This window comes from Gracilinanus agilis, chromosome 2, assembly GCF_016433145.1.
Source record: "Gracilinanus agilis isolate LMUSP501 chromosome 2, AgileGrace, whole genome shotgun sequence".
Classification (NCBI taxonomy): Eukaryota; Metazoa; Chordata; class Mammalia; order Didelphimorphia; family Didelphidae; genus Gracilinanus; species Gracilinanus agilis.
This window is the reverse complement of record NC_058131.1, coordinates 268,477,657-268,503,427: the sequence shown is the minus strand read 5'-3', so window position 1 is coordinate 268,503,427 and position 25,771 is coordinate 268,477,657. Positions and strand designations below refer to the sequence as shown.

The following is a 25,771-nucleotide window of genomic DNA, read 5'->3' as shown; positions in this document are numbered from 1 at the left end:
TCACCTCATTCTCTCGGAATAGAGAGGAGAGGCTGGGTGATGACTTAAAGAGCATTTAAGTTGAATAAACTCAGAGTGTATAGCATCATTTTCAGGAAAGTGAAAAATTTCAAGGTTATCTGTTAAAAGAGAAAAGAGTGAGGTCTTTTGGGAAAATTTTGGAGTAGGCACTGAGAAGAATGTGATTAAAAGGTCAATCAGAGATGAATGAAAGGTTCACTCTGTAGAAATGAGGGCTAAGTTAGTTAGTGAGCATGAATTTATACTAGTCCTTACAGTAGACATTAGAGTATAATACAAACTCCTCAAGGACCAGGATTGTTTGGATTGGGGCTTTGTATCCCCAGTTCTGAGCAAGTGCTCAGGCACATAGTAGATGATTAATAAATACTTGCCAAATTGAAATAAAGAGGATCCTAGCCTCTTCTCTTGACTCTGTGAGTCAGGGAGAATGAGAGAAGGAGCAGCCAGGAATGACGAAGACACTGAAATTTAAAAAAAAGGTATTCCACTCTCCTCAAGTTTAATTATGAGTCTAGTCCAATTTTTGTCTTGTGAGAATTCTTCTTTCAATTGTTGGAATTGGGAGAAAACCTTATTTGTATTGTTTGAATCTAGTGGCTAGAAAGCTGGACCACTTCTGTTATTTAGAGGCCCTTAACTAAGGACTTGGGTTATGCTGATCAGAACCCAGTCTGATCTAAAGATTGATGCAAAGAGTTTTCTCATAACTATGTATCTTAAGCAACTGTCTTATTTGAAAAATGGCCCTGTAGTTGTTAGTTATTGTTTCTGTGTTCTTTTCATTGTTCAAGACACTAGATTCAAACAATACAAATAAGGTTTTCTCCCAATTCCAACAATTGAAAGAAGAATTCTCACAAGACAGAAATTGGACTAGACTCATAATTAAATAGATAGGGAACTAAGCTAGCTCCAGAATTGAGGCATAAGATGGAGTCAGTATGGTTCACTCAATTCCTACAGTAAAACACTTGCTCTTTTACTCTCCCCTCAGTTCCCTCAAGTACAAGAGGTACAAAATTTTATCCAAACAATAAACACCATGAAAATTACAATGGACTAAATAGAAGCCAATGACTTCATGAGACAAAAAGAAATATTAAAAATAAGTTTAAAAAACTGAAAAATAGAAGAAAATGTTAGATAACTAAATAAAAAATACTGATTGAGGAGTGAAAAAAAATTTTTAGCTTTTCATTTTCATTTTTTTAAACCCTTAACTTCCATGTATTAGCTTCTTGGTGGAAGAGTGGTAAGGGTGGGCAATGGGGGTCAAATGCTTTGCCCAGGGTCACACATCTGGGAAATGTCTGAGGCCAGATTTGAACCTAGGACCTCCCGTCTCTAGGCCTGACTCTCAATCCACTGAGCTACCTAGCTGCCCTCATTTTTATTTTTATTTTGAATATTTTCCCATATTTACATTTTTCAAGTTCTTTCCCTGTCCCCAAACCCCCTATCCCCTCTTAGCTGACGCACAATTCCACTGGATTTTACGTGTATCATTGATTAAGCCCTAATTCCATATTATTGATAGTTGGGCTAGAGTTATCGTTTAGTGTCTACATCCCCAATAATATCCCCATCAGCCCATGTGTTCAAGCAGCTGTTTTTCCTCTGTGTTTCTCCTCCCACAGTTCTTCCTCTGAATGTGGCTAGTTTTCTTTCTCATAAGTCCCTCAGCCTTGCTCTGGATTCTCACATTGCTTCTAGTAGAGAAGTCCATTATGTTTGATTGTACCACAGTATATAAGCCTCTGTGTATAATGTTCTTCTGGTTCCTACTCCTTTCACTTTGCATCAATTCCTGGAGGTTGTTCCAGGTCACATGGAATTCCTCCAGTTTATTATTCCTTTGAGCACAATAGTATTCCATCACCAACAGATACCACAATTTGTTCAGCCATTCCCCAATCGAAGGACTTTCTCTCATTTTCCATTTTTTTTGTAACCACAAAGAGCATGGCCATAAATATTTTTGTACATCTTTTTTTTTTTTTTAACCCTTATACTTAGGTGTATTGTCTCATAGGTAGAAGAGTGGTAAGGGTGGGCAATGGGGGTCAAGTGACTTGCCCAGGGTCACATAGCTGGGAAGTGGCTGAGGCCGGGTTTGAACCTAGGACCTCCTGTCTCTAGGCCTGGCTCTCACTCCACTGAGCTACCCAGCTGCCCCCTGTACATCTTTTTATTTATTATCTCTTTGGGGTATAAACCAAGCAGTGTTATGGCTGGATCAAAAGACAGATAGTCTTTTAACGCCCTTTGGGCATAGTTCCAAATTGCCATCCAGAATGGTTGGATCAATTCACAACTCCACCAGCAATGCATTAATGTCCCAGTTTCACCAGGAGTGAAAATTTTAAAGATTCAGTGGACCAGAAAGTGGAGCCAAACTGTTGGAACAGTAGGAAAAAGGATAGCCCAGTCCCCCCAACACATCTCCATAAAGATCCTGAAAACTCACTAGACCAAATCCTGATGAGGAAATTCAAGAAAAATCACAACTTGACTTTTCAAGCCCTGAGAAGACACCATGGACTGAGTATGGCTATTCCTGATCAGGGACTGAAAGAGGAAGAAACTATGCACCAGGGAAAGATGAGATTTCAGAACCATACTGAGGCTTTGCAACCTCATGCAAGGTGCAGGAACAGGTGCCAATTGGTAGTACTGTTGCATATTATCAGGATGAACTAAAGAGGGGTCCATGGGGTGACATTCTAGAGTGGAGAGCAGTTGTAGATCCTAAGCTGTTTATTAAATGAAGAATAAGTTCATAAGCAAATAGCAGCTCTGTAGCTCTAATCCTAGGAGCATAGGGAAGTCTCATTTCTAGCCTCCAACCTAGTTTGGAGTCTGTAGTGGAATAACCAGCAGATTTTCTGGTACTAGATCAAAGGGGAATCTGGAGTTCTGTGGCTCCAAACTTTATAGAGCTTCCCAGCTGACTTAGTGTCCAAGTCTATCAGCAGTCTGTTAGAAATTCCTACAAATAATAATTCCATAGGAGTGTTGCTCAGTCCCAAAACTAGGTCAAGAACATGCTGAGCCCAGACCAAGAAGGTAGTGATTATACTACCCATGACCAAATCACTTTGGAAGCACTGAATACTTGCAGGTTCTCAACCTGAGTCCTAGAATTCCTGAGTCCTAGAATAAATTTTAAAAAAATTCAGTACCCCAAGAGATCAGCAGAAGCACTTGAGAGAATAAAAGTGCAGCCCAGACATTCCCTCTAGATCTCTGTGGAGCCAAGCCCTAACATAAAGACCAAGATCAAGAAGTAGGCTGAAAGAATAGAATGAGCAAACAAACAAAAAAAAACCACCTTAAGGTACTATTTTAGTGACCCAAGATGGAATGTCCAAGATGCAAATCTAGAAGAAAAGAATGACTCCAAAACCTCTACAGACAAAACCTCAAAGCAAAACATACCTTGAATACAAGGCCAACCAGAATTCCTGAAAGAGATGAAGGAATAATTTTTTTAAAAGCGTAGCTAAAAAGCATTTTTTAAATAAAAATTTGTAGAGGGGAAAATGGAAAAGAAATAAGAGTTATGAAAGAAAAAAATGGAAAACAATTTCTGGCATTTATTTAACACTTTAATATTTGCAGAGTGCTTCACAAATATTATCATATTTGAGCCTTACAAGAACCTCTACTATTAAGCCCATTTACAGATGGAGAAACTGAGGGAGATAGTTAAGTACCATGTCCAGAGTCACTCAATTAGTATTTGAGGCTGGATTTGAACTCAAGTCTTCCTGACTCTACGTCTAGTACTCTATCCATTGTATCATTTAGCTACTTCTACAGAGAAAGAACATTAACAGCTTGGAACAAAACTTTCTGAAAATTAGAATTTCCCAAATAAAAGCTAATGATTCAGTGAGACAAAAAAAATGGGAAAAACAAAATCAAAAGACTGAAAAAATAAATAAAAAAAAATTTCTCACAGCTAAATTAATTGACCAAGAAAACAGATTTTAAAGCTCTGGGTTATGCTGTTTTGCTATTGATAGTCTAAGGATATGAGCAGGAAGTTTTCAGAAGAAGAAATAAAAACTATCAATAGTCAGATGAAAAAATGCTCCAAATCACTATTGATTAGAGAAATGCAAATTAAAACACCTCTGAGGTATCACCTCACATCTATCAGATTGGCTAACATGGCAGAAAAGGAAAATGATAAATGTTTGAAGGGATGTGGAAAAATTGGGACACTAACCTACTATTGGTAGAAGTCCAACCTTTCTGGAAAACAACTTGGAACTATCCCCAAAAGGCTATAAAACTGTGCATATGCTTTAACTGGCAGTACTGCTGTGGTATTTTCTGTTTAGCCAGATAAGAGGAAACCATAAGTCACTTAGAGTAAGGAAGGAAGGAGATTTATTATTCGTGGTCCCAGACAGGATAGTTCCTCAGGTCTGGGCCCCAAGGCGAGGAGCTTCGGCGAATTTATGCACACACATAATCAGGGGTTCCTATGGAACATGATAAATACACAATCAGGGGTTTCAAATGATACATGAAACATACACAATTAGGTGTTTCTATGGGTTTCCATGGGTTACAAACACAAACATGATGGCTTACATGATTGGGCAAGAAATGGGCATCAGAAGTTGTGGTTCAGTTAGGTAGGAAGTGTTTACACCAGTATCTATAGGGACCTCTGTGGGGCAGAACTGAGGAGCCTTTTCCCATTACAATACCACTACTTGATTCATATCCTAAAAAGGTCAAAAGTAAATGACCTATATATACAAAAAGAGTTGTAGCTGCTTTTTTTTTTCCATGGCAAAGAATTAGAAATTATGGGGATGTCCATCAATTGGGGAATGGCTGAAAACGTTATGGTATTATTATTGTGACAGAATGCTATTATGCTATAAGAAACAACAAGCAGCATGATTTCAGAAAAACTTGGGAAGACATATGAACTAATGCGATATAAAATGAGTAAACCCAAGAGAACATTGTACACAGTAACAGTAACATTATATGATAATCAATTGTGAAAGGTTTAGCTATTCTCAGAAATACCATGGCAGGACCAGATGAGTTTACCAAATATCCAAATATCTAAGACAGGACCAGGTGGATTTAAAAGCAAATTCTAGCAAATATTTAAAGAAAAAATAATCCCAATACTACATAGATTATTATTAAAAAATAGGGAGAAAAAAGGTGATCCTACCAAATTCCTTTTGTAATACAAATATAATCTTGAGAGCTAAAGTAGAGAGCATCAAAATAGATAGAAAACAACAGGTCATTATCTTTAATGAATATTTGTGGAAAATTTTTAAGTAAAATATTGGCAAGTAGACTATAGCAACAACATACATATATAATACACACTATAACTGGACTGGATTTATACCAGGAATGCAAAGCTGATTTGATTTTAGGAAAACCAACTATTAATAGCAAGAACAACAGAAGTCGTATGACAATATCAGTAGATGCAAAAAAAAAAAAATCTTTTGAAAGATCCTTTCTATAAAAACACTAGAAAGCATAGGAATAAGTAGATCTTTCCTCAATATGATGAGTAATATCTTTCTAAAACCAAGAGCCAAAATTATCTATAATGATCAAAAAAAAAATCAAGGCCTTTCCATTAAATGACAAGGGGTAAAGCAAGGATATCCATTATTGCCATTACCATTCATTGTATCATTAGAAATGTTAGGGGGCAGCTGGGTGGATTGAGAGCCAGGCCTAGAGACGGGGGGACCTAGTTTCAAATCTGGCCTCAGACACTTCCTAGCTGTGTGACCCTGGACAAGTCACTTAAACCCCATTGCTTAGCCCTTATCACTTTTCTGCCTTGGAGCAACACAGTATTGACTCCAAGATGGAAGGTAAGGGTTTTTAAAAAAAAATTTAAATAAAATAAAAAGAAATGTTAGCAATAGCCATAAAACAAGAAAAAGAAATTAAAGGAGTAGAGAAAGAGAAAACCATATCACCATTTTTTGCAGACAATATGATAGTTTACTTATAAAACCTTAGCAAGTCATCTAAAAAATCAATTGAAACAAAAACTTCAACAAAGTTGTGAGTTATAAAATATAGCCACATAAATCATCATTTCTATATATTACAATTAAATATGGCATGAAGAGGCAAAAAGAGGAATTCTGTTTAAAATTACTATTGAAAATATAAAATAGGAACTTACTTGCCAAGATGCACACAAGAACTATATGCCTACAATTATAAAATGCTATTATATAAATAAAATTAATTATGATATTTTATACAGCATATATATTTAATTAATAATAAAATAAAATTATGAAAAGATCTAAATAATTGGAGAAACATTAATTGGTCATGGGTAGGCCACACCAATGTGGTAAAAAATGACACTACCTAAATTAATTGACTCAGTGCCTTACCAATCAAACTACCAAAGAATTAATTATTTTAGAAAGCTGGAGAAATATAGAAATTTAGATATATAAAAATATAGAAAATATAGAAATATAGAAAAATTCATCCAGAGAAACAAAAGGTCAAGAATATTAAGGAAATCAATGAAAGAAATTGGGAAGAAAGGTCCTAACAATATCAGATCTCAAACTATACTACAAAGCAATAGTTATCAAATCAATGGGGTACTGAGTAAAAAATTGAAGAGTCTTTGTGTGAAACCCATCAGGTACACAATATGCAGAGCAAATGAGCACATTAGCCAAGTATTTGTTTGATAAACCCAAATATCTTAACAATTAGGGACAAGAATTCACTGTCTGACAAAAAAGAAAAAAGAAATGTTTGGAAAATTGGAAAGCAATCTGGCAGAAATTAAGTATAGACCAACATTTCATCATATTTCAAGATGAGCTCCAAATGGGTATATGAATTAGGCATAAAGGATGACATAATAAATAAAATATATTTTAATAAAAAATTTTAGAAATGTAAATATTTAGCTTAAATATTTAAATATTTAAAATTTTTAATAAGATAAATAAAAATGAATTAAAAGGGTGACAAGGAAAGGATATTCCTGTCAAATCTGTGGACTGGGAAAGAGTTCATAAGCAAGCAAGAATGAAAGGATTGTAGAAGGTAAAATAGTTTTACTTAAACAAAATTTAAAAGTTCTTATATAAACTAAACTAATAATCTAAAAATAGAAGAGAAACAGATAAATGGAGAGGAAAATCTTTATCATCATTGTTATTAAGTTCCTCTGGTCTCATTTCTTATAAAGGTCTCATTCCTAAGATATATGGGAAACTGATTGAAATTTATAAGACAACAAAGAAAAGAATAAAAGCCAGTCCCCAATTAATAAAATAGTAAAAGGTTATGAATCAGCAGTTTTCAAAGGAAGAAATCCAAGCCATCAATAGCCAAAAGGGGGAGGTGTGGAACTAATTCACTAATAATTTGAAAAAGGCAAATTAGATCAATGCTGAGGTTCCAGCTAATACCTATCATATTGGGAAAGTTGACAAAAAAAGAAAAAAAACAAATGCTTATGGGACTGTGGGAGGAAAAGGTATGTTAAAGCACTCTTGGTGGAGCTGTGAATTGGTCTAGCCATTCTGGAAAGTAATTTAAAACTATTCTCAGAAAGCTATTTCACTGTTCATACTCCTGACCTAGCAGTACTGCTACTTTTGATCAATATATCAATGATATCAAAGAAAGAGGGAAAGTACTCGTATAAGAAGAGGAGAAGGAGAAGGAAGGAGAAGGAGAAGGAAGAGGAGGAGGAGAAGGAAGAGGAAGAGGAGGAGGAGAAGGAGGAGGAGGAGAGTGAGAAAGAGAAGAAGAACCTTCAAAAAATTACATTTTATTTTTTAAGTAAACAAAAATTAGCCTTCCTCTTCTACCCCCACCCTCTCATCCCACTTGAGAACTAAAGAAGAACAAAACCCTTGTTACATTTATAATCAATCAAAACGAATTTTCACATTTGGCCATGTCCAAAAAAATTTTGTTGTTGTCTCGTTTTGCTCCATCTACCTATCTACCAGGGATGAATAGCATATTTTATCATTATCCCCCTGGACTGTATTCATGGTTGGTCATTACATTGATAAGAATATCTAGTTTTTTCAAAATTGTTTGCCTATATCATGTTTTTGTCATTGTATAAATTGTTCTCCTGGTTCTGTTCACTTCAGCGTCAGTTTTATGCAAGTCTTTCCAGATTCCTCTGAAACGTATCTCCTTCATAATTTCTTCCAGTCCAATAATATTCCATTATATTTATATACCATAACTTCTATTCCCCAATTTATGAGAATTCTCTCAGATTGCTATTCTTTGCCACCCCAGAAAGAGCAAGAAATATCCCTCCCTTAAACTATCCTTCCTTTATGTCTCCTCCTCCCCAATTTCTCCAGTCTCACCTCATTACTTTCCTTCAAGAACACTAAACTCTATCTAAACCAAATTTTTCTCCAACCTTGGAACAGACTTTTGCATACTTATACCTCTGTGTCTGTTCCACATTCCTGGAATGTTCTCTGTCCCATTTTTCCTGTTGAATTTTTCCTGCTCATCTTTGAAACCTTACTTAAATGCCACATCTCCATGAAGCTTTCCCTGGGCCCCCTGTTAGTGATAATGTTCCTTCTTAAATTTCACATGGCAACTTTGTTTTGCTCTTCCATAGTATACTTTTCATTTAATATCGTATATTCTTCTGTGGAGAAGTCATCCCCACAAATTAGTGATCATCTGCCATAAATGGACCAGGCAAGCCAGCCTAGCTGAGACATTCTGAGGGAGAAACAATATGGCAGCACATGCCAGGTAAATCAAACCACCACCAGCTTCTCAACCACTATCTCACCCTAGACTCCAATGGAGACAAGTCTGGGACCCTGAACCCTCCTGGGGAAGAGGATGCTTCTTAAACCTTTGGCCTTGTTTCCATTTTGGTCCTCAATAGCTATCATTGAGGGAAGCAATCATTGTGGAGAAAGGACCTATCTTCCTCTCTATCATCAACACCAAACATATGACAGAACACACAAGACCACTAGCCTTGCTTCCAGCCCAGTCCTATAGCCATCATCCCAGAAAGTAACTCCTAGGAAGATATGGCCTGGCAGCTGCCTGTACAGGTGCTGAAACCCCTGCCTCAACAACTGTAGCTACTGAAGGCTGGGAAAGTAAAGTTCTTGTTATTGTCAGTGTTTTAACATCAGAAAAAGTTATGATTCTGTCAAAAGAAATAACATTAAAGAAGTTGCATTATCATCTGCTTTGCCACAGCAAGCTTTACATCTAACTTTCAGCTAACCCATCTTGTGCATATTCTCTTCCTGTCTACCCACCCTGGGAGCTCATTGAGAGTAGGGCTGTCTGGTTTTTCTTTTGTACCAGCAGTTTGTTGTACAAGTGTTTAAAAATGCTTTTTTCATTCATCTACTTGTCTGTATATGCCTCCTATCTTCCTGGTAGACTGAATATAAATCCAGGCAGAAGTCATATTTTACCTAAATTTTATATCTCCCCAGGTTCTGCACATGAACAAAAATCAATAAAGGACTTATAATCTGCTTACATTCTAATATGGGGAAAATGATATATGTGTCCCCCTAGGAACCCTGTTGTCAAAGGTCATAGAGAAAAATCTATTTAGACAGAAGGTCTCTGGAAAGAACTCATCAATGGAGAAAGGGACCATCTTGGTGGAAGAATATTTCAGATGAACAAACCCCAGGCACTAGTGGAAATTCCAGGATGAGAAAGTAGCTGACTTAAGGTGGAAAAGTATGAAGAGTTAGAAGCACAGATGGAAGGGAAATGAAATAGTCAAACTTTACCAAGGGATCAAGATGGAGAAGAGAGGAAAATGTAGTCAATGCAGGGGGGATGCCTGAGAAGAAACTAAGGAATTGAAGAAGTGGAGGCCATAAGAAAGAATAGGATTAAAAATAATATGGAATAGGGAAAGATGCATCAATATAAGATTATGATCAGATTGAGGAATTTAGCTCTTGAACAGAAATAGAATACTTGTGGATGAAAAGATCAGGATCTGACCATCTCTCCATGTAGCTGAGGTGGAATGAAAGAGGAAGTCATGGGAATTTAATAAATGGAACTGGAAAATTAAGATATTTGAGAGATTTTCATTACACATACCGAAGTCCCTTCGCATACAGTCAGGAATTGACAGAACTGGGAAATTGTGGGGAGGGGGATAGAAAGTCTGAACTTCAAACATTGAACTCAATGAAGAAAGAAATTTGTCTAAGGCAACGGTCGGCAACCTTTTTGGATGTGAGAGCCATAAACACCTGTGGAAGGAGGAAGATGGAGGCAGAAGGCGCTGGAATATGGGGTGGAGGCTGAAGGGCCCCCTGGGGCACATCCTGGGGCTCTGCCCGGACTGGCAGAGGTGGAGCCAGATATGGCTCGAGAGCCAACATTGCGGACCCCTGGTCTGAGGGGTCAATAGATAATAGCCATCAGGATATGGACAAGTTGATAAATCGGGATAGTATGAATTTCAAAATAGAGATTGCTGATTGGTTGTGGTAGAAGAAGAATCTGAAAGTATAAATGGGGAATAAGGAATATCCTGTCTCTTTTACCACAACTGATGAGGAAAGAGTAGGAGAGAAAGTATAGCCATGAAGTTTAGGAAAGATTGGAGAAGGAAATAGTATTATCAAGAGGGAGCCAAATTTCAATGAGTGAGAGAAGATGGAGGGAATGAGAAAGGAAAAGTTTTAAGAAGATCAGTTCTCTATTATGGAAGATGGATTCCAGAGGGCACCATGGCAGGGGCAGGTAGATATGGGAAACAGGAGTAGAGGTTGGAGTGGGGGTGTGGAGGGCAGGAGAGAAAAGGTTGAAGTGGATGGGAATACAAAGGAATAGGAAGTTGGGGATGGGGAATAGGATTTGTACTTTGTTGTTAGTAGAGAGAAGCTGCTCAAAAAACCGAGATGGAGAGAGTATGTGTTCAATCATGTTTGGCTCTTCATGGCTCCATTTAGAGTTTTCTTGGCAGAGATACTGAAGGAGTTTATTGTTTTCTTCTCCAGCTCATTTTACAGATGAGGAAACTGAAGCAAATAAGGTTAAAATGACTTGCCCAGGGTCACTCAGCTAGTAAGTATCTGAGGCCAGGTTTGAACTCAGGAAGATGAGTTCTTCCTGGTTCCAAGCCTAGTGCTCTATCTCCACTGTGCTGCCTAGCTGCCCTAGAAGGAGTATAGGGAGATAGGATTAAGCAAAGTTTGTTGAGGAAAGCACATAACTTATATAAACTTATGGCAGGTGGAGATACTGTGGCCTGTGAGGTCCTGAGAAACCACACAGTAGGCAAGAACGTGGCCCCAGCGGGTTTTTGAAACCTGGTTAGGAGGCATGAGGTTGCTCAGAAACTGGGAGGGACAGGGTTTTGTCCCAGGGCTAATCACTTATATCACATAGCCATGTGAAGTTTTCTGTGGTATATAGGGTGAAATGCTGGTATGAATCTGCTAACCTTTTACTGGTTTTCCCATTAGTTCTTATTCTTTCCCCTGGTAGTTTATGTTTTGGGAGTTAGCAAATAAAAGATTACTGTTTAGTAGTTTCTTGTTTTTTTCTAATTTCTTCCACTGATTGACTTTTTTTTAAACCAATGCCAAATCATTTTGATACTTCTTTTTAATATAGTTAGAAGTTTGTACTGGCATATTCCCCTTGCCTTCCTACCCTTTTTCATTATTTCTCTTTAAATCATCATAAATGTGTTAGTTCTATAAAATAACTTCTTAGTCTGATTAGTATAACACTAAATCTGTAAATTAATGTAGGTTTTTGTCATTTTGGCTCATCTCAACCTTGAACAATGAATATCCCCTAGTTATTTGTCTTCTTTAATTTTGTAAAGTGTTTTCTAATTGTAGTTATTTTTTATTTATTTTTATTTTATTTTTAAACCCTTACCTTCCATCTTAGAATCAATACTGGGTATTGGTTCTAAGGCAGAAGAGTGGTAAGGGTAGGCAGTGGAGGTTAAGTGACTTGCCTAGGGTCACACAGCTAGGAAGTGTCTGAGGCCAGATTTGAACCCAGGACCTCCCGTCTCCAGGCCTGACCCTCAATCTACTGAGCCACCCAGCTGCCCCCTCTAATTGTAGTTATATAAATCTTGAGTGTGACTTGGGAGGTTGACTTATAGACATTTTGTGCCTTTTGCAGGCATTTTGAATGGGATTTCTTTTGCTATCATTTCCTCCTGGTTTTTGTTATTACTGTGATTTTCATTTATTTTGTATCATACTTCACAGAAGCTATCAATCAACTTTTAGTTTCTTCATTGATTCTCTGAGATTTTCTAAGTAAACTAGCATGCCATCTGAAAATAAAGATAATTCTATCTTTTCTTAGCCATTGTTTGTAACTTTAATTTCTTTCTCTTGTCTTATTGCTATCGCTTGCATTTTTAGAGTTATGTCAAAGAATAGTAGGGAGAGGGAGCAGGCAATGAAGTCATAACCCCCGTGCTATAGATGCCATTCTGACATTCAGGTATAGTAGAAGTCCTTTTGGCTCATTTCTGCTTAGCCCCTGATCAATCCTTCATATTTGCCTCTGCCACCATCACTATGAGCCAATATTCATATGAACAAGTTAGGCTGAAAGCTGAAGCTCTTCTGGAAGCTCTGTCACCTGCAGTAGCAGTTATTTTCCATGGAGTTTGTATAAACCACTCACATGACTAGCGACATTTCCATTTAAGCAGAGCTTTTCTAGCCAGACATTTCAGTGACTTTTGCTACCTATTCAGACAGATATGCTGTCCAGAGGTAAAATAGGATGACTTCTTAATGTATAATTACTCTCTGTAAGAATAGGATAACAACATTTTAGTGATGTTTCTGAGCATTTCTAGAGTGTTTCCTTCCTCTACTTCAAGCTTGATTTCACATGAACAGGTTGAGTCTAACTGTGGTGATTCTTTCAACATTTGGCTTTTTCAGTAGATTATAGCTTGTGGCTTCAGAATGCACACCTAGAATTGCCAGTTAATAGAGTTTTATGAAAGCTCTTGTGTCTTAGAGATGTGACACATTTCTCATCTTGATCCCTTTGCCAAGACTAAGATGAGGTTCTTCTCTACTCTGAGGGTATTAGCTTCTCCCAGACCTGACTCAAATGAAGCTCATTAAGGTTACTTATATCTGGTGTTAAAAACACAGCTGCAAAATTAAGTTTTGACAGCTGTCAGCATTTACCTGGTTCTTTCCCAGAGAGGCACAGTCTTCTGTACCTCCTGCTTTGGCACAGCCCATACTGACCGTCAGAGTTCACACTATTGTATGTAGTGTGGAACCCTGATGTCAATCAGCATAGCCCCCTTCGTGCCTGGGACAAGCCTAGGTCAATAATAATGGGGAAAGCTAGAGAAACTGGAAGTGCAGGGGACCGTAAAATCTCTTCATTGCACAACTTAAAGCCTAGAAAATGAGAAATGATATAAGATTTTCAACCCCCAAGGATGTAGAGAAAACATATTAACTCTCAGGCCTGTTCTCAAAATGAAAAATTTCCTAGGTGATCTTGACAAGAGCCTAAAAGTCTTCTGGCTCTGTACCACATTGCCACATTTTGTAACCCTGGTTTCTAAACAGTGATGTTTATGACGTTCTCTTCTTAGAGATGACCTACTCTTTCCAAGTAATGGAATTGAGGTCGCTAATCTTCCCCATGTGCAAATACATGACATGAAGGGACTTCTCAGGTGTTAGAAAGCTATTTTTGTTAGAAAGCCTGATCTGGCTCCATCTCTTCACATCAGTGCCCTTTGCCATCCATTTGTGGGACAGCTTCTAGGTGAAGCCTGGGATATGGATTTTGGAGTTTTTTTTCTCATTTGAATCTGTAATAGGATCATGTCTGGCCACAGGAAAGCAGAACACAATTGATCTTGTCCTAGTCCCATCTTGTGAGTTCTTTCTTTCCTGCTATTTGTGGCCTGCTTCTGCATGTTTGATTAGTTTGTTTTTTTGCCTGTCAGAGTATCCTGAGGTCTGGCTAGTTAGTGCTGACACAGCTCCTCCAGTAGCTCTGTTCCAAATTCATCCCACAATGAGCTGTGCCCACTGCAGGGATGTTTTATCCTGTCACTACTACAGGCATGCTTGTTCCCCATGAATTAGTCATGCACAATTTGGGCCAGGGATGGATAAGCACAGAGAAAGCCTTTGGAACCCTCTCTAGGGACAGTTACCTAGTCACATATCTGGCATCCTCTGTGATAGACAGACAGACAGATGGAGAAGACATTTATTAATTGCTCACTATGTGCCAGATGTGGTACTAGTTGTGGTAGGTCCAGTTTAGGGGCCAGTAGAGTGCAAACTTTTCTGTTGTTAATGACTACTCATTATTTCCTGAGTGGCTTGAGGCTACAAGAGACATTTCATTAGGAGGCTTTAGATTGTGGCACAATGCACAGGGGTAACAGGAATAGTATTTATTGGTCTTTCAAACCTCATCAAGATAGAAAGTAGGAAGGGCTTGGGACTCTAACACATTGCTGGGCAAATCCTGTTCAGAACAACAGTCAGGCAGCATCCAAGCAAAGTACAGAGGGGTTGCCATGACTTTGCAGAGAACAGGCATATGATGAGTCCCCAAACCCACATAAGGGTTCAGGTCATAATTCACTTTCTCAGGAGCCCCTCTCTGCATCCCTCTAGTAGAAAATAGTAGAGCTAGTCTTGGAGAAAAATGAATTATCTTTTCCTTTCCTCAACCCCACTACTCCACCCCCTGCACATAAATGCACATACACTTGTAGCCAGCTTAGTGCAAAGCTCAAATACTTGCTGGGTCTGGCTTTGCTCTTTCTGTAGAAAGAAATCTCCTTTATGCAGCCATCTAGCTGGTAACTCTGAATCTTCATTAGGGCCCAGACAGGACTGGGTCAGGGAGGCAGCTTCCTGGCTAATGAGGGTAGGGCAGCCTCACCTATCCCACTTACTCCTGGGCTTTTGAAGACAAATAGTTACTTTTCATGAACCCCAGTTCATGTCTTTTTTCTCTCAAGGGGTTTAGGAAACTGAGACTTCACCCGCTCTACCTTTGTTTCTTGCTGCTCTAGAGGTTGCTCCCAAGTTGGGCTCATCCGGTCCCTCGTGGAGATAGGCATTCCTGTGGATATGGTAGGAGGAACTTCAATTGGGTCCTTCATGGGGGCTCTGTTTGCTGAGGAGCGAAACTACAGCCGGACAAGAATCCGAGCCAAGCAGTGGGCCATTGTGAGTATGTTCAGAAGGGCAGTTTCATGCTGCTCGAATCAAGAGTCTAGCAAATGGTATGATGGCCTGGACATAGGGCAGAAGGGGACAGGGTGACTAGGAGCCCAGGTTCTCAGTCTGTTTCTCTCACTGTTGACATGGGAATTACTCTTTTTGTGCCTCTACTTCCTCACAATGAAGTAGGGTTATAATCCTTGTCTTTTCTCAAGGATCTTATTGGGGTGAGTGAAATAAAGTCTGAAAGGGCTTTGAACTCCCTAAAGAAAGGGGGTATGGGAATGAGGGGGCTGAATCATTGTGACATTGTTCTTTCTTTTGGTCTGGTTTCTGACTAGGAGTCTTTTATTCCTGTAGAGAATTTCGCTTTAATGTAGGTGAGAAGATGAGCCCAGGCTTCAGAAATATGTAGTCTAGTACAGAAAGTGAAGTCCAAGTAAAGATTATTATTTATGAGTGAAAATAAAGTCAAAAATTGTAGAAGTGACTGAAAGTGCATTGCCCATCAGTGTAACATGGGTACTTAGAACTGCTTAGAACTGGCAGCATCAGAAAAGGAGTTGATCTGTTTTCTTATCTCATTTGTTTCCATTTAAAAAAGATTCCAACTTTTTTTTAGAGAACAAAACATAACTTTGGTTGAAACTCTGAGTCAGATCAAAAGTATCTGTTCCTATTTCAAAGGAAGACAAGAATAAAATCCTTCCTCATGCTCCAACAAAATTGAGATAATCCAGTCAGATAGTATTTCTTTCTTGATGCATTTGGTGGGTAGAGTTGACAGGAAGGGTTTTAGGCAAAGCCCATGTTTGGCTTATTCCCACCAGCCTCCTGTTGAGGTCAAAGCTTGACATTTCTTGGGCAGGGATGGGGTGGAAAGGTGGGGAGGGGATGCAGCTAGACCTGATCTTTCAGGGCCAATTTTCTCTCTAGTAGGCTACACTGGTTATCCCATTCAGAGTAGGGTCCCTAAATGCTTAGATTAAAGCATTCTAAGAGTTAGGAGCCATACATCTCTCAGAGAGAATAGGTGATAACCTTATTAGTGATAAAGTCCATAACACAGGTAAATAATAGGATATGACTTTTGATTAGCAACTCCATATCTACTGAGCTTTTCTCATATGTCTCTGTCTCAATTTTTTCTTTGTCCATTCTTATCTTTGTTTCTTACCTTCTTTGCATGTGTCTTTCTCTAGCTGTATCTCTTTCTCTTTACCTTTTTTCTCTCTTCTGAATTATTTTATCCCTTTCTTTCTCCCTTTTTGTATAGCTCTCCTTCCCCGCCCCCTTTTATTCTCTTTCCTTTTCCTCTTACATTTTTAACTGACCAAATGTGCTACTGACTTTTTAGTATTTAAGAGAGTTGCCAAAATAAAGCTTTACATGACCTATTCTTAATTTTAAAAGCAAATGAATAGAAAGTTTTATTGTCCTCTAAGAAAAGAAAAAACCTAAATGTAATTGCTTTTTTTAAAATATGATCTTCAGTGTTTCTCTTTGGGTCACTGGCCACTGAAAATATACAGAAGTCTTGCTCTATTATATATATTCTTATACTAGGCCAGGGCTGAAAGTGGAAATGCCGTATCACTTGGAGTAGGGAGCTGGCATGATGAATTCCACAGGGCTTGTAGGTGAGAGTCCAGGAAGTAATGCAGAGACTAGAAAACCTACATTTAGAATTAATAACCTATCCTCTTCCCCTATCCTATATACCTGCAAGAAAGTTAACCCTAGAAAAAGCAGGAGCGTCAAGGGATACAAAATTTTTCATTCTCCTGTCTCTAGTTTCTTAGCCTTATGGATGAAAACAAAATGCACTGCATCAAATGGTACTGCTTGGTCCTTTAAGAGATTCTTAAATGCTTATCCTCCTTAAGCATTGTGGTGATCTTTCGCTAGCTATCAGGGGCTTCTGGCCAAAGCCAAAAACATTTTTGTTGGGGGATAGAGGAAAAGGGTCTGGGGAGGGAATGGCATGAATGTATTGGGCCTAACAAAATCCTGCTATTCTTCTGCTACTTAACTCTTGTGCTGACCCAGTTTGTTTTCCTAAATCTAAGTAGATTCCCTGATTCCAGTTCCTGCCTCTGTCTCTTTTTCTTTCTCACAAGCTGGAGTCTGAGCTAGAGTGACTGAGTGTGGTAAAGCTTTTATAACTCATCAGTGGATTATCTCCCTCCCTCCTGCTTCCTCCCAGCCCCCCACCCCCACCCCATTGAGTGCCATCCCCCCTATTCAGTAAAGCCTTGGAGATGGCAGAGCTCTAAGAGATGGCAGAAGCCCACAGATCCAGCCTCAAGAGGAGTATGATGGGCAACTCAAAACTTGAGACTTGTTCTGGCTCTCAGATGCCTAAAAAGGCATTATACTTCTTAAGCCTTATCTTCCATCCTCAGCAAAATTGCCCACTCAGTTAGAAGTCACTGATCATGGCTGGGGCCCCAGCAAAGTCTTCTTGGAAACCCAGAGCATCCCATGCACTCCAAGTCCTTCATTTGCTATGCAGCCCTCACTCATGAAGCCTTTCCTGAAGTGATAAGGTTCAAGGCCAAGGGGGGCATGCTTTTCTTTGCAGTAAAATATATTACCTGCTTCCTGTTCTACATTTGTTAGCTGGAGGAGGCCCCAGCTGCCAGACCAGAATAGAGGGAGGAGAAAAGTATTGAAAGTTTCCTTTCAGAATTTCTTTTGTCACTGTCACTCTCAGGGGTAGATGGCTGGGAATTCATTGGGAATGACAACATAAGAGGATTTTCCCCCAGTTTTATTAATGCCTTTTTTTATATCTCTCCATATGTCATCCCCCATACACATACATAAAAATTTTCCTTAAAAGAAAGTTGATACAATAGTTATGTATCTGCCAGTGTATGCAAAACTGCACACCCATGGTCCCCCACCTCTCTACAAAGAGAAGGAAAATTTAACAAAAGAAAGTTATGAAGAACCTTATCACACTATCAGAGGGGTGGTTGCCAGAAAGGTATATTCTTGCTGTTTAAATATCCATAAATCACCAGTCTTAATTATGTTAGTCTCAATTCAGAAAGCTTTCTGTTGCTTAGAAGGTTCTTGCAGCCATGTGAACATATCCAAACGCAATGTTATCTAAATTAATGGTCTCAACACAAGGTCTTGGACCCCTTAATCATCCTTTTTTTCCACAGACTGTTTACAAAATTAGCAGCCTTAGTTAAACTCAAATAACCACATTTCCTGAAAATTCCATGCTTACTTACCCTCCTCCTCTCTTTCTGTGGTATCTCCTTTAAGACGTGCAAAGCTTTACACCCAGCACTTAGGAAATGAAGATATTCTCTGAAGTGAACAAGGCATAGACAGTCCTGCCTTCAAGGAGCTTCCAGAGTTGTGAAAGCATTAATTACAGCACAAGGCAATAATATGATAAGTGCCAGGAGATTTCAGAGGAAGAAAAGGAAAGATCACTTAGTCTATAATTCCAATAACTATACTAATGGTGATATTTATTACAATATTAAGGTTGTATTTACTTGAGTAATTTTCCCCATTGTGTCTTTTCTTCTTCTCTAATTCTAAGAAGGAAATACAATATCTTTTTTTTTCTGTTTACATTCTCCATCTTTAATCCAACAATGGGAAACCTCCTTCCTCTCATCCCCTTGCTCATTCATGTTCCTATGTTTCTTTCTATTTTTCCTCCTTTAAGTCACCAAACTCTTGGCTCTGACTTCTATGATTCCTCAATAGATCAAGTTTGCGGGGGGGGGGGGTCCTTCTAAAACCTTTACCTAGAGCAGCAAGGGTTGGGTTGGGGTTAAGTGACTTTCCCAGAGGTCACAAAGCTGGGAAATGTCTGAAACCAGATTTGAACCCAGGTTCTCCTGACTTCAGGTCTAGTAATTCATCCACTGTGTTACCTAGCTCCCCCAACAGAGCAAGTCTTGAGTGAACTTTTTTCTCCCACATTTGGAAAGCCTTACTGGTTTATAGCAGTATTGTTCTTACCTTATAAGTCCTGAGAGAAGCAGTTTAGCTAAGAGTCCCTTTCTGTTTTGGGGAGGGCAGTATTTTCATAATGCTTCCTGTCAGAATTAAAATTTTAAAAATTAAATTATAATAAATAAATTAATTAAAAATAAAAATGTTCTCTTCCAAATGTGAATGGGTATGTATCCATTTTGGAAGAGGAGGAAAATATGAGTAAATATTATGAATTATTGTATTAGTGAAATCTCTATGGGTCCCACATGAAACTCTGAGCAGGGCAGAAAGGATGACTACTGGACTGAATTACACTTACTGAGGACATACAAAGTAATTGGTCATCAGTGTCATTCAGGGACATCGTCCAAGTATGGGAAGGAAAGTTCAGTTGCTGCCATTCTAACCTTATTTACAAGGAAGATGGGGGGTGAAAGTGTGCTCTATTCTGTTACTCTGGATTTTCTGCTTCTGCTGAAACCCAGACAATCATCAAAATTTGTTCTTTTGAAAAGGAAAAAACTGTTGAGGACACCAGAATTATCCCAAATTCTTCTCTACTGTTAGGGACCACTGGAGTTTTATATTCTTAGAAATGCACAGAGATTGACTATGTGTCCTAGGACATCCACTTCTGTGCTTTCTTTGAGCTTAAGATTCACTGAATTAACAGGAAAAGTCTCCCAGGGCCTCCAATTCTATAAATGAGTTGGCTGATGAGTCATCCCATGCTCTGAGTTAGAAGCTATTCATTTGAGAGAAGAGCTGCCTTCTGGGTTGAAGGACCTCCTGAGAATAGATTGTCACCTGCTGCTCTTGGGACCATAACATAATCCTAGAGTCCCTAAAAAGAAACTAGGAGACAACACTAGAAATCCTTTACATCTTGTACTGTTTATTTTTTCTCTTATACATCAAGCCTTTATCCGCACAAAACCAGCTATAGATAGAGCAAATACAACAAAGAGGGGTATGGCGGCAGGCAGGCAGATGAGGAGCAGCGGTGGATAACCCCTTGTGTGGTCATTCTGCCACACGGATCTGTCAGATGAAGCTGGCACGTGGCCCCATGCCATTGCTCATCTAGCTTCATGCTGACCCTAGATTAGGACAGAGGCACCAGGGATGCAGATCTCTTCCAGGCTGCAGGCTCTGGAGCTTGAGCCAATGGTTAGATGCCTCTTCTCACTTGCATTTGCCCTCCTGTCTCTTCCAACATTCTACTTTCTCCTCCCCCTACTGTTCTACCATTGACCATTTATTCTTCCTTCTTTCTGGAGATAATAATTTAGAGCCTTTGAAATATGCCTGGGCATAAAATGATGGTGATGCAGATATCACTAATGAGACAGTGAGGCCATTTGTATCCCATCTCCAAACTGTGCTGGCATTTGACAAAGGTTGGATATCTGGAGGTAAATGTTGACTCATTTAAGCATTCTTGAGGCTTATTGATTTCTGGATAAGCTGCTTCTAGGCATGAGGAAGCTATTGGTCTAGACTCTAGCTTTTGTTCCTGGATCCTAGCTGCTTTTTACCAGTCTTAGGGGGTAACCCAGGAATTTTGCACCTTTACTCTTTCTCTCAAGGTGTCTTCAAGACCAGAACCTTTCTAGGTTAGAAAATGAGAATTGAATAAGAATCAGAAAGACAGCAGTTGATGGGCTTATGGCCATAGATAGGTACTTCCTTTTTCTAGGTAGTAGAAAACTAACTTCTATGGCAACAGCTAACCTGGAAATTAGGAAGCCTGGGTCCTTTTTCCAATTCCATCGAATTTTCTGAACCATATTAAATAGTTCACATAGATCATTGGGTTGAAATTCAGGAGGATCCGAGTTTGAATTCTGCCTCAGACATGTATTAGTTATTTGACCTTGGGCAAGTGACTTAACCTCTTTGGGTCCCAGTTTCCTCACTTATCAAATGATGGAATTGGAATCTGTGACTGTTGAGTTTCCTTCCAACTCTTAATCTTTGATTCAGTCTATTCTATGAACCTGTTTGCAAAGTGAAGATAATGTCATTCTATGAACAAAATGGATGAGCCCAGCCCCTCCTCATTTGTTTTAGTATCACTGGGATTTCTCCTTTAAATGAAGGGCAGCCTTATTGTTCTGTTGGCCCTAGGATGGAAGAGCCTGGTCTCTCTCAGGCTCTTTCCAGGCTCACCCCAGGGGCTGCCTGCTGTGACTGCCCATCATCATAGCCTTGATTGATCTGGAAATGGCACAAAATAGCCTGTTCCTATTTCAGCTGAGCGTATGAAGCAAGCTAACATGAGAGGCCAAATATGAATTTGCTCTTGTAGATCTATAATGCTGATATGTGGCTGGAAAGGGAGACTTTAATTGGTTTACTTTTAATTTACTATTCAGTTCATTTGATACATTTAAGAGTAAAGAGATAAACTTTGTCTTTCCAGCCTAAGAAGAAGAATTTCTAAATTTTTGTAACATAGATATCACGATTGCAGGAAATGAATTTTCTTTGTAAAACAAAGTAAATGGGTTTAGGAGTTTGGAGTCAGTCCCACAAAGATGATTATTAAGAAAAATGAAATTGTTACTAGATGAAGCCAGTTAGGAAGTTTAGTAGTGTGCAAGGCCTGTATTTAGGAAGACCTGAGTTCAAATCCTAGCTCTGTTACCCTAAATAAGTCACAATCTCTCTTAGCCTCAGTTTTCTTTTCTATAAAATTAGAGTTAAACTTGATAGTCTCTAAGTTTTCTTCCAGCTCTAAATGGTCTTAGATAGCCTGATAATCTCCAGTTGTGGCAGTGATCACTGCAACACAGGAGTTAGTAGTAATTAATCCAGGGCAATGGTTCTGGGAAAATTGTGATCAATATTTTTAACCCAGAAAGTTGTTAGCTTATGAAATAGCAGTAAGTCACTGAAGTTCTGGCTCAGTTTTGGAGCTTCTGTAGTAAGGGAGAACTCTAGAGCATTCCTAATTCTTAGCACTAGCCTCTAAGCTTATTTTGCTTCTTATAGCAATATAGGACTAGCTAGTACTGCTGCTGAATGTATTGAAACTCTGTGTGTATTGGATTAAATTGAATGGCATAAAAATGCAAAGCCATACTTCTTAGCATCTAGCATCCTAAGAAAGCAAGGGAAAGAAGCCAAGATGGAAGTAAAATTATGATCACCAACTTCTTATAATTATTTATCAAGCATCTGCCGTATGCAGGGTCCATATAACATGTACAAACAGAGCTCGTTATCTGTCCTCACAAATCCACCCTTTTCCCTACCTTCTCTGTTTCAGGTAAGAGCACCACCATCCTTTTTTATTCACCTATTTTCACAGCCTCACATTCTTCCTAGTCTTCCCTCTCCCACACTACCCTTATCCTATTTGTTGATATATCTTGTTGATTTTTCCTCTAAAGCATCTCTTGCTTCAATCCCTCTCTATTCACTTGCCCAGCCACCACTCTCATTCAGGCCCTCACTGTCTCTCACCTGGCCTATTGCAATAGCTTCCTAATCAGTCTCCCTGCCTCTAGTCCAGGGGTCGGCAACCTTTTTGGCTGTGAGAGCCATAAATGCCACATTTTTTTAAAATGTAATTTCGTGAGAGCCATACAGTGCTCACAGTGCGCTCCTGTAACAGCGCCTGAAAAAAAATTGACTTTATGGCTCCTACAGAAAGAGACATACATTGCTGACCCCTGCTCTAGTCCCTCCTTTCTCCAAGTCTTCTTTCACACAGTTGCCAAAATGATATTCCCAAAACACAAGAACTGACCGTGTTACTCCTCTTTTCGAGAAGGTCCTTATTGCTGCTGTGATAAAATACAAACTTATCTCATTTAGCATCTAAACCATTCATGATCAAGCCCAGGATTATTACATGTTTCTACCTTTACTGCATTCTATAATCCAGTGAACTTGACATACATGCTATTCTACAAACCTCATATTCTCTCTCCCATCTCTGTCTTTGCATAAGCTGATCCCTATGTTTGTAATGCCCTTTACCCACCAAATAAGATATTCTCCCCAAATCTTACAACTTTAAATATTGTCTTTTCCTCCCATCTCTACTGTGCTAAAGCAAGAGTATGTATCTATTACTCAAATAGCTAAGGAATATGGGCGTCATCTTTGAATATATTTCCCATTGCTGTTGCTTCATATCTCCTCCACCCTCACCCCACTCTACCATGTATCATAACCTTCGTTTTTGTAATAGTATTCTTAACCTCCTCCCTTTCATCTTATCAGTGTTTGTCTGAGAACAAAATTAAGTAAGCAAGAGTAGACCTTGGTTTGTTACTATTTTTCTCTCTCTTCTCCCAGGAGATGACTTCAGTGGTGAAGACAGTGCTTGATCTGACTTACCCAATCACTTCTATGTTCTCTGGAGCAGCTTTCAATAATGGCATTAGAAAAGTCTTCAAAGACAAACAAATCGAGGTTTGGCCCACTCTCAAGAAAGCCTGACTGTGTTGGGTGGTGGTAAAGAGAGCCTGATTAACAGGACCTTCCACCTTTGAGGCCCGCAGCTGGAGCACAGAAAGTCCACACTAGCCTAGAGTGTCATGCAGCTAATCCCTAGATCTGCAGGGCATATGTTGGTCTCAAATATATCTCATTTCTCTGTGGTCTTTAGCCTAGAAGTGTTGGTATAGCCTCAGTGATACTGCCTACTTGTTTAGCCAGGCAAATAGTCCCCTAGGATGTTAGGGGATAACATAGGGGATGTTAGATTATTATTTTACTTCACATCCAGGTGAAATTTGGTATTGAACACCTCATGCCAAACCTTACCTTGCCAAAAATGGATCTGCGCTTAATCTGGCAGCAGATATCACCTTCCCGTTATCTAGAGAGTAAATCTGAGACCCAGCAGATAAAGTAAGCTGCCCAGAAGTAACAGAGCCAGGTGGAGACTGCCACAGAGCTAGAATCCTGAGAGCGTGGCATCCATGCTTATTTCCTAGGGCACGTATATTTCTGCAATGTGTGGGCTCAATAAATATCATGAAAGGAGGAAGACCAGGATTTAGGGGAAGTGGCCGGTGAAGTTCCAGAATTGTTTTATTGATCTACCTTGTTTTTCTAAACCTAAAGACTTCAGCAATTTGGGCTAGCCTGGGTTTTTTTCAGAACAGTGTTAGACAGACATCCCAGGCCTAAGAGTCCAAAGACTAAGCTAGGCAATAACCAGTTCTTATACATATCCCTGCTCCATTTGAATGACTTAGAGAGGGGTGGGGATGCTATCTGTGGACAGTTATGCTAGTCTTGAGAGTATGATAATAATGCAGCTCAGATCAAGGGATTCAGTAGCCACATGAGGAATTCACTTCACTTTGTTCTATTGCCACAATCTAGTATCTCAGCCTAACCAGCCTTTTCACAAATGCCAATTTCAGAAGAAAATAATAGGATGAAGGTGCTGGGGAGTGGGGAGGGAAGAGAACAGTGCTGATGGCTTAGTATAATTTCATCTTAACTGCTGGGAAAACAACCCAGAACATTTGACCTACTGATGGTGGGTCAGGAATATGATGCTAGCTCAAGAGAAAATCTGAAGAAATCAGGTTTGAGAATAATCTCCAGGCTGGACTGGGCTGGGAGACAGACAGAGGCCACTAGCCATATTCATTTGGCTTTCATTCACTTCCCTCGTGGGCCTTGCTGATTCCTGTAGATGGGAGGACAAATGCCTATTTCTTCCAGTCTCAGGGGCTGTTAAAACTTTAGCTTTGTTGGATTACTCAGGGAAAACGAGGTAAAACTGGAGGATCTTGTAAAGTCCAATTAACTGCTGACTTATCTTTGTCTATATCTCTTTATCTAGATGTAAATCTATAGATAAATTGATACAAATATACAGCAAAGAGGACACTGGCTGTTTCCTTTCTCCTTTATCCCCCTATAGTAAAGGTTTTCTCTCAGCATCATTAGGAGGGTAATCTTAACCTAGAGAGACATAGCTAAGCTATATCTCATTGTTGTGTCTAGGATCTCTGGATTCCCTATTTTGTTATCACAACAGATATCTCTGCCTCTGCAATGAGGGTCCACACAGATGGTAAGTAGCCGCCTCACAGCAGGAGTCCCAATGAGAAATACCCTCACTTTTTCTTTGACTTTTCCTACTACAAGCATTAAACTGTATCTGATGACCTCCTAGCCCTAGGACCCGAGAGAAAGGAAGGAAGGATGAATGTGAATATCAGAAGGGAAAAGGCAAGAGGGAGGAGGAAATCATAGCCCAGGAGCAGAGACAGAGCAGAGATGGACAGGGATATTTGTTTAGGAATAGGAATCATTGTTTAGACTGAGGGAGAGAGGAAAGAGCTATGGAGACAATTTATGCCCAACTGCTAGGCACCTAGTCTGGGCTATACTCCACTGATCTTTCCCAAATTGGCCCCCTTTGCCTTTATGAGAATCTTCTCTGACTACTATCTATACCAGGCATAGAAGGTAGAAGAATTTTGACATAGTGAGAAAAATGGCTACTACCACTGCCATACCTGCAAGAGGGAGACAGACATGGA

At 39.2% G+C, this 25,771-nt stretch overlaps 1 protein-coding gene across 1 annotated transcript in view; it reads left to right on the top strand.

Moving 5' to 3' along the window:
• Positions 1–25,771, top strand: part of PNPLA7 (patatin like phospholipase domain containing 7) — a 262,836-nt gene that overhangs the window by 223,502 nt on the left and 13,563 nt on the right. Inside the window, exons 29-31 of the mRNA XM_044659658.1 lie at positions 15,125–15,281; positions 23,559–23,675; positions 25,230–25,299. Of these exons, the coding sequence (XP_044515593.1) occupies positions 15,125–15,281; positions 23,559–23,675; positions 25,230–25,299 (344 nt within the window). The remainder of the gene's footprint in view (positions 1–15,124; positions 15,282–23,558; positions 23,676–25,229; positions 25,300–25,771) is intronic.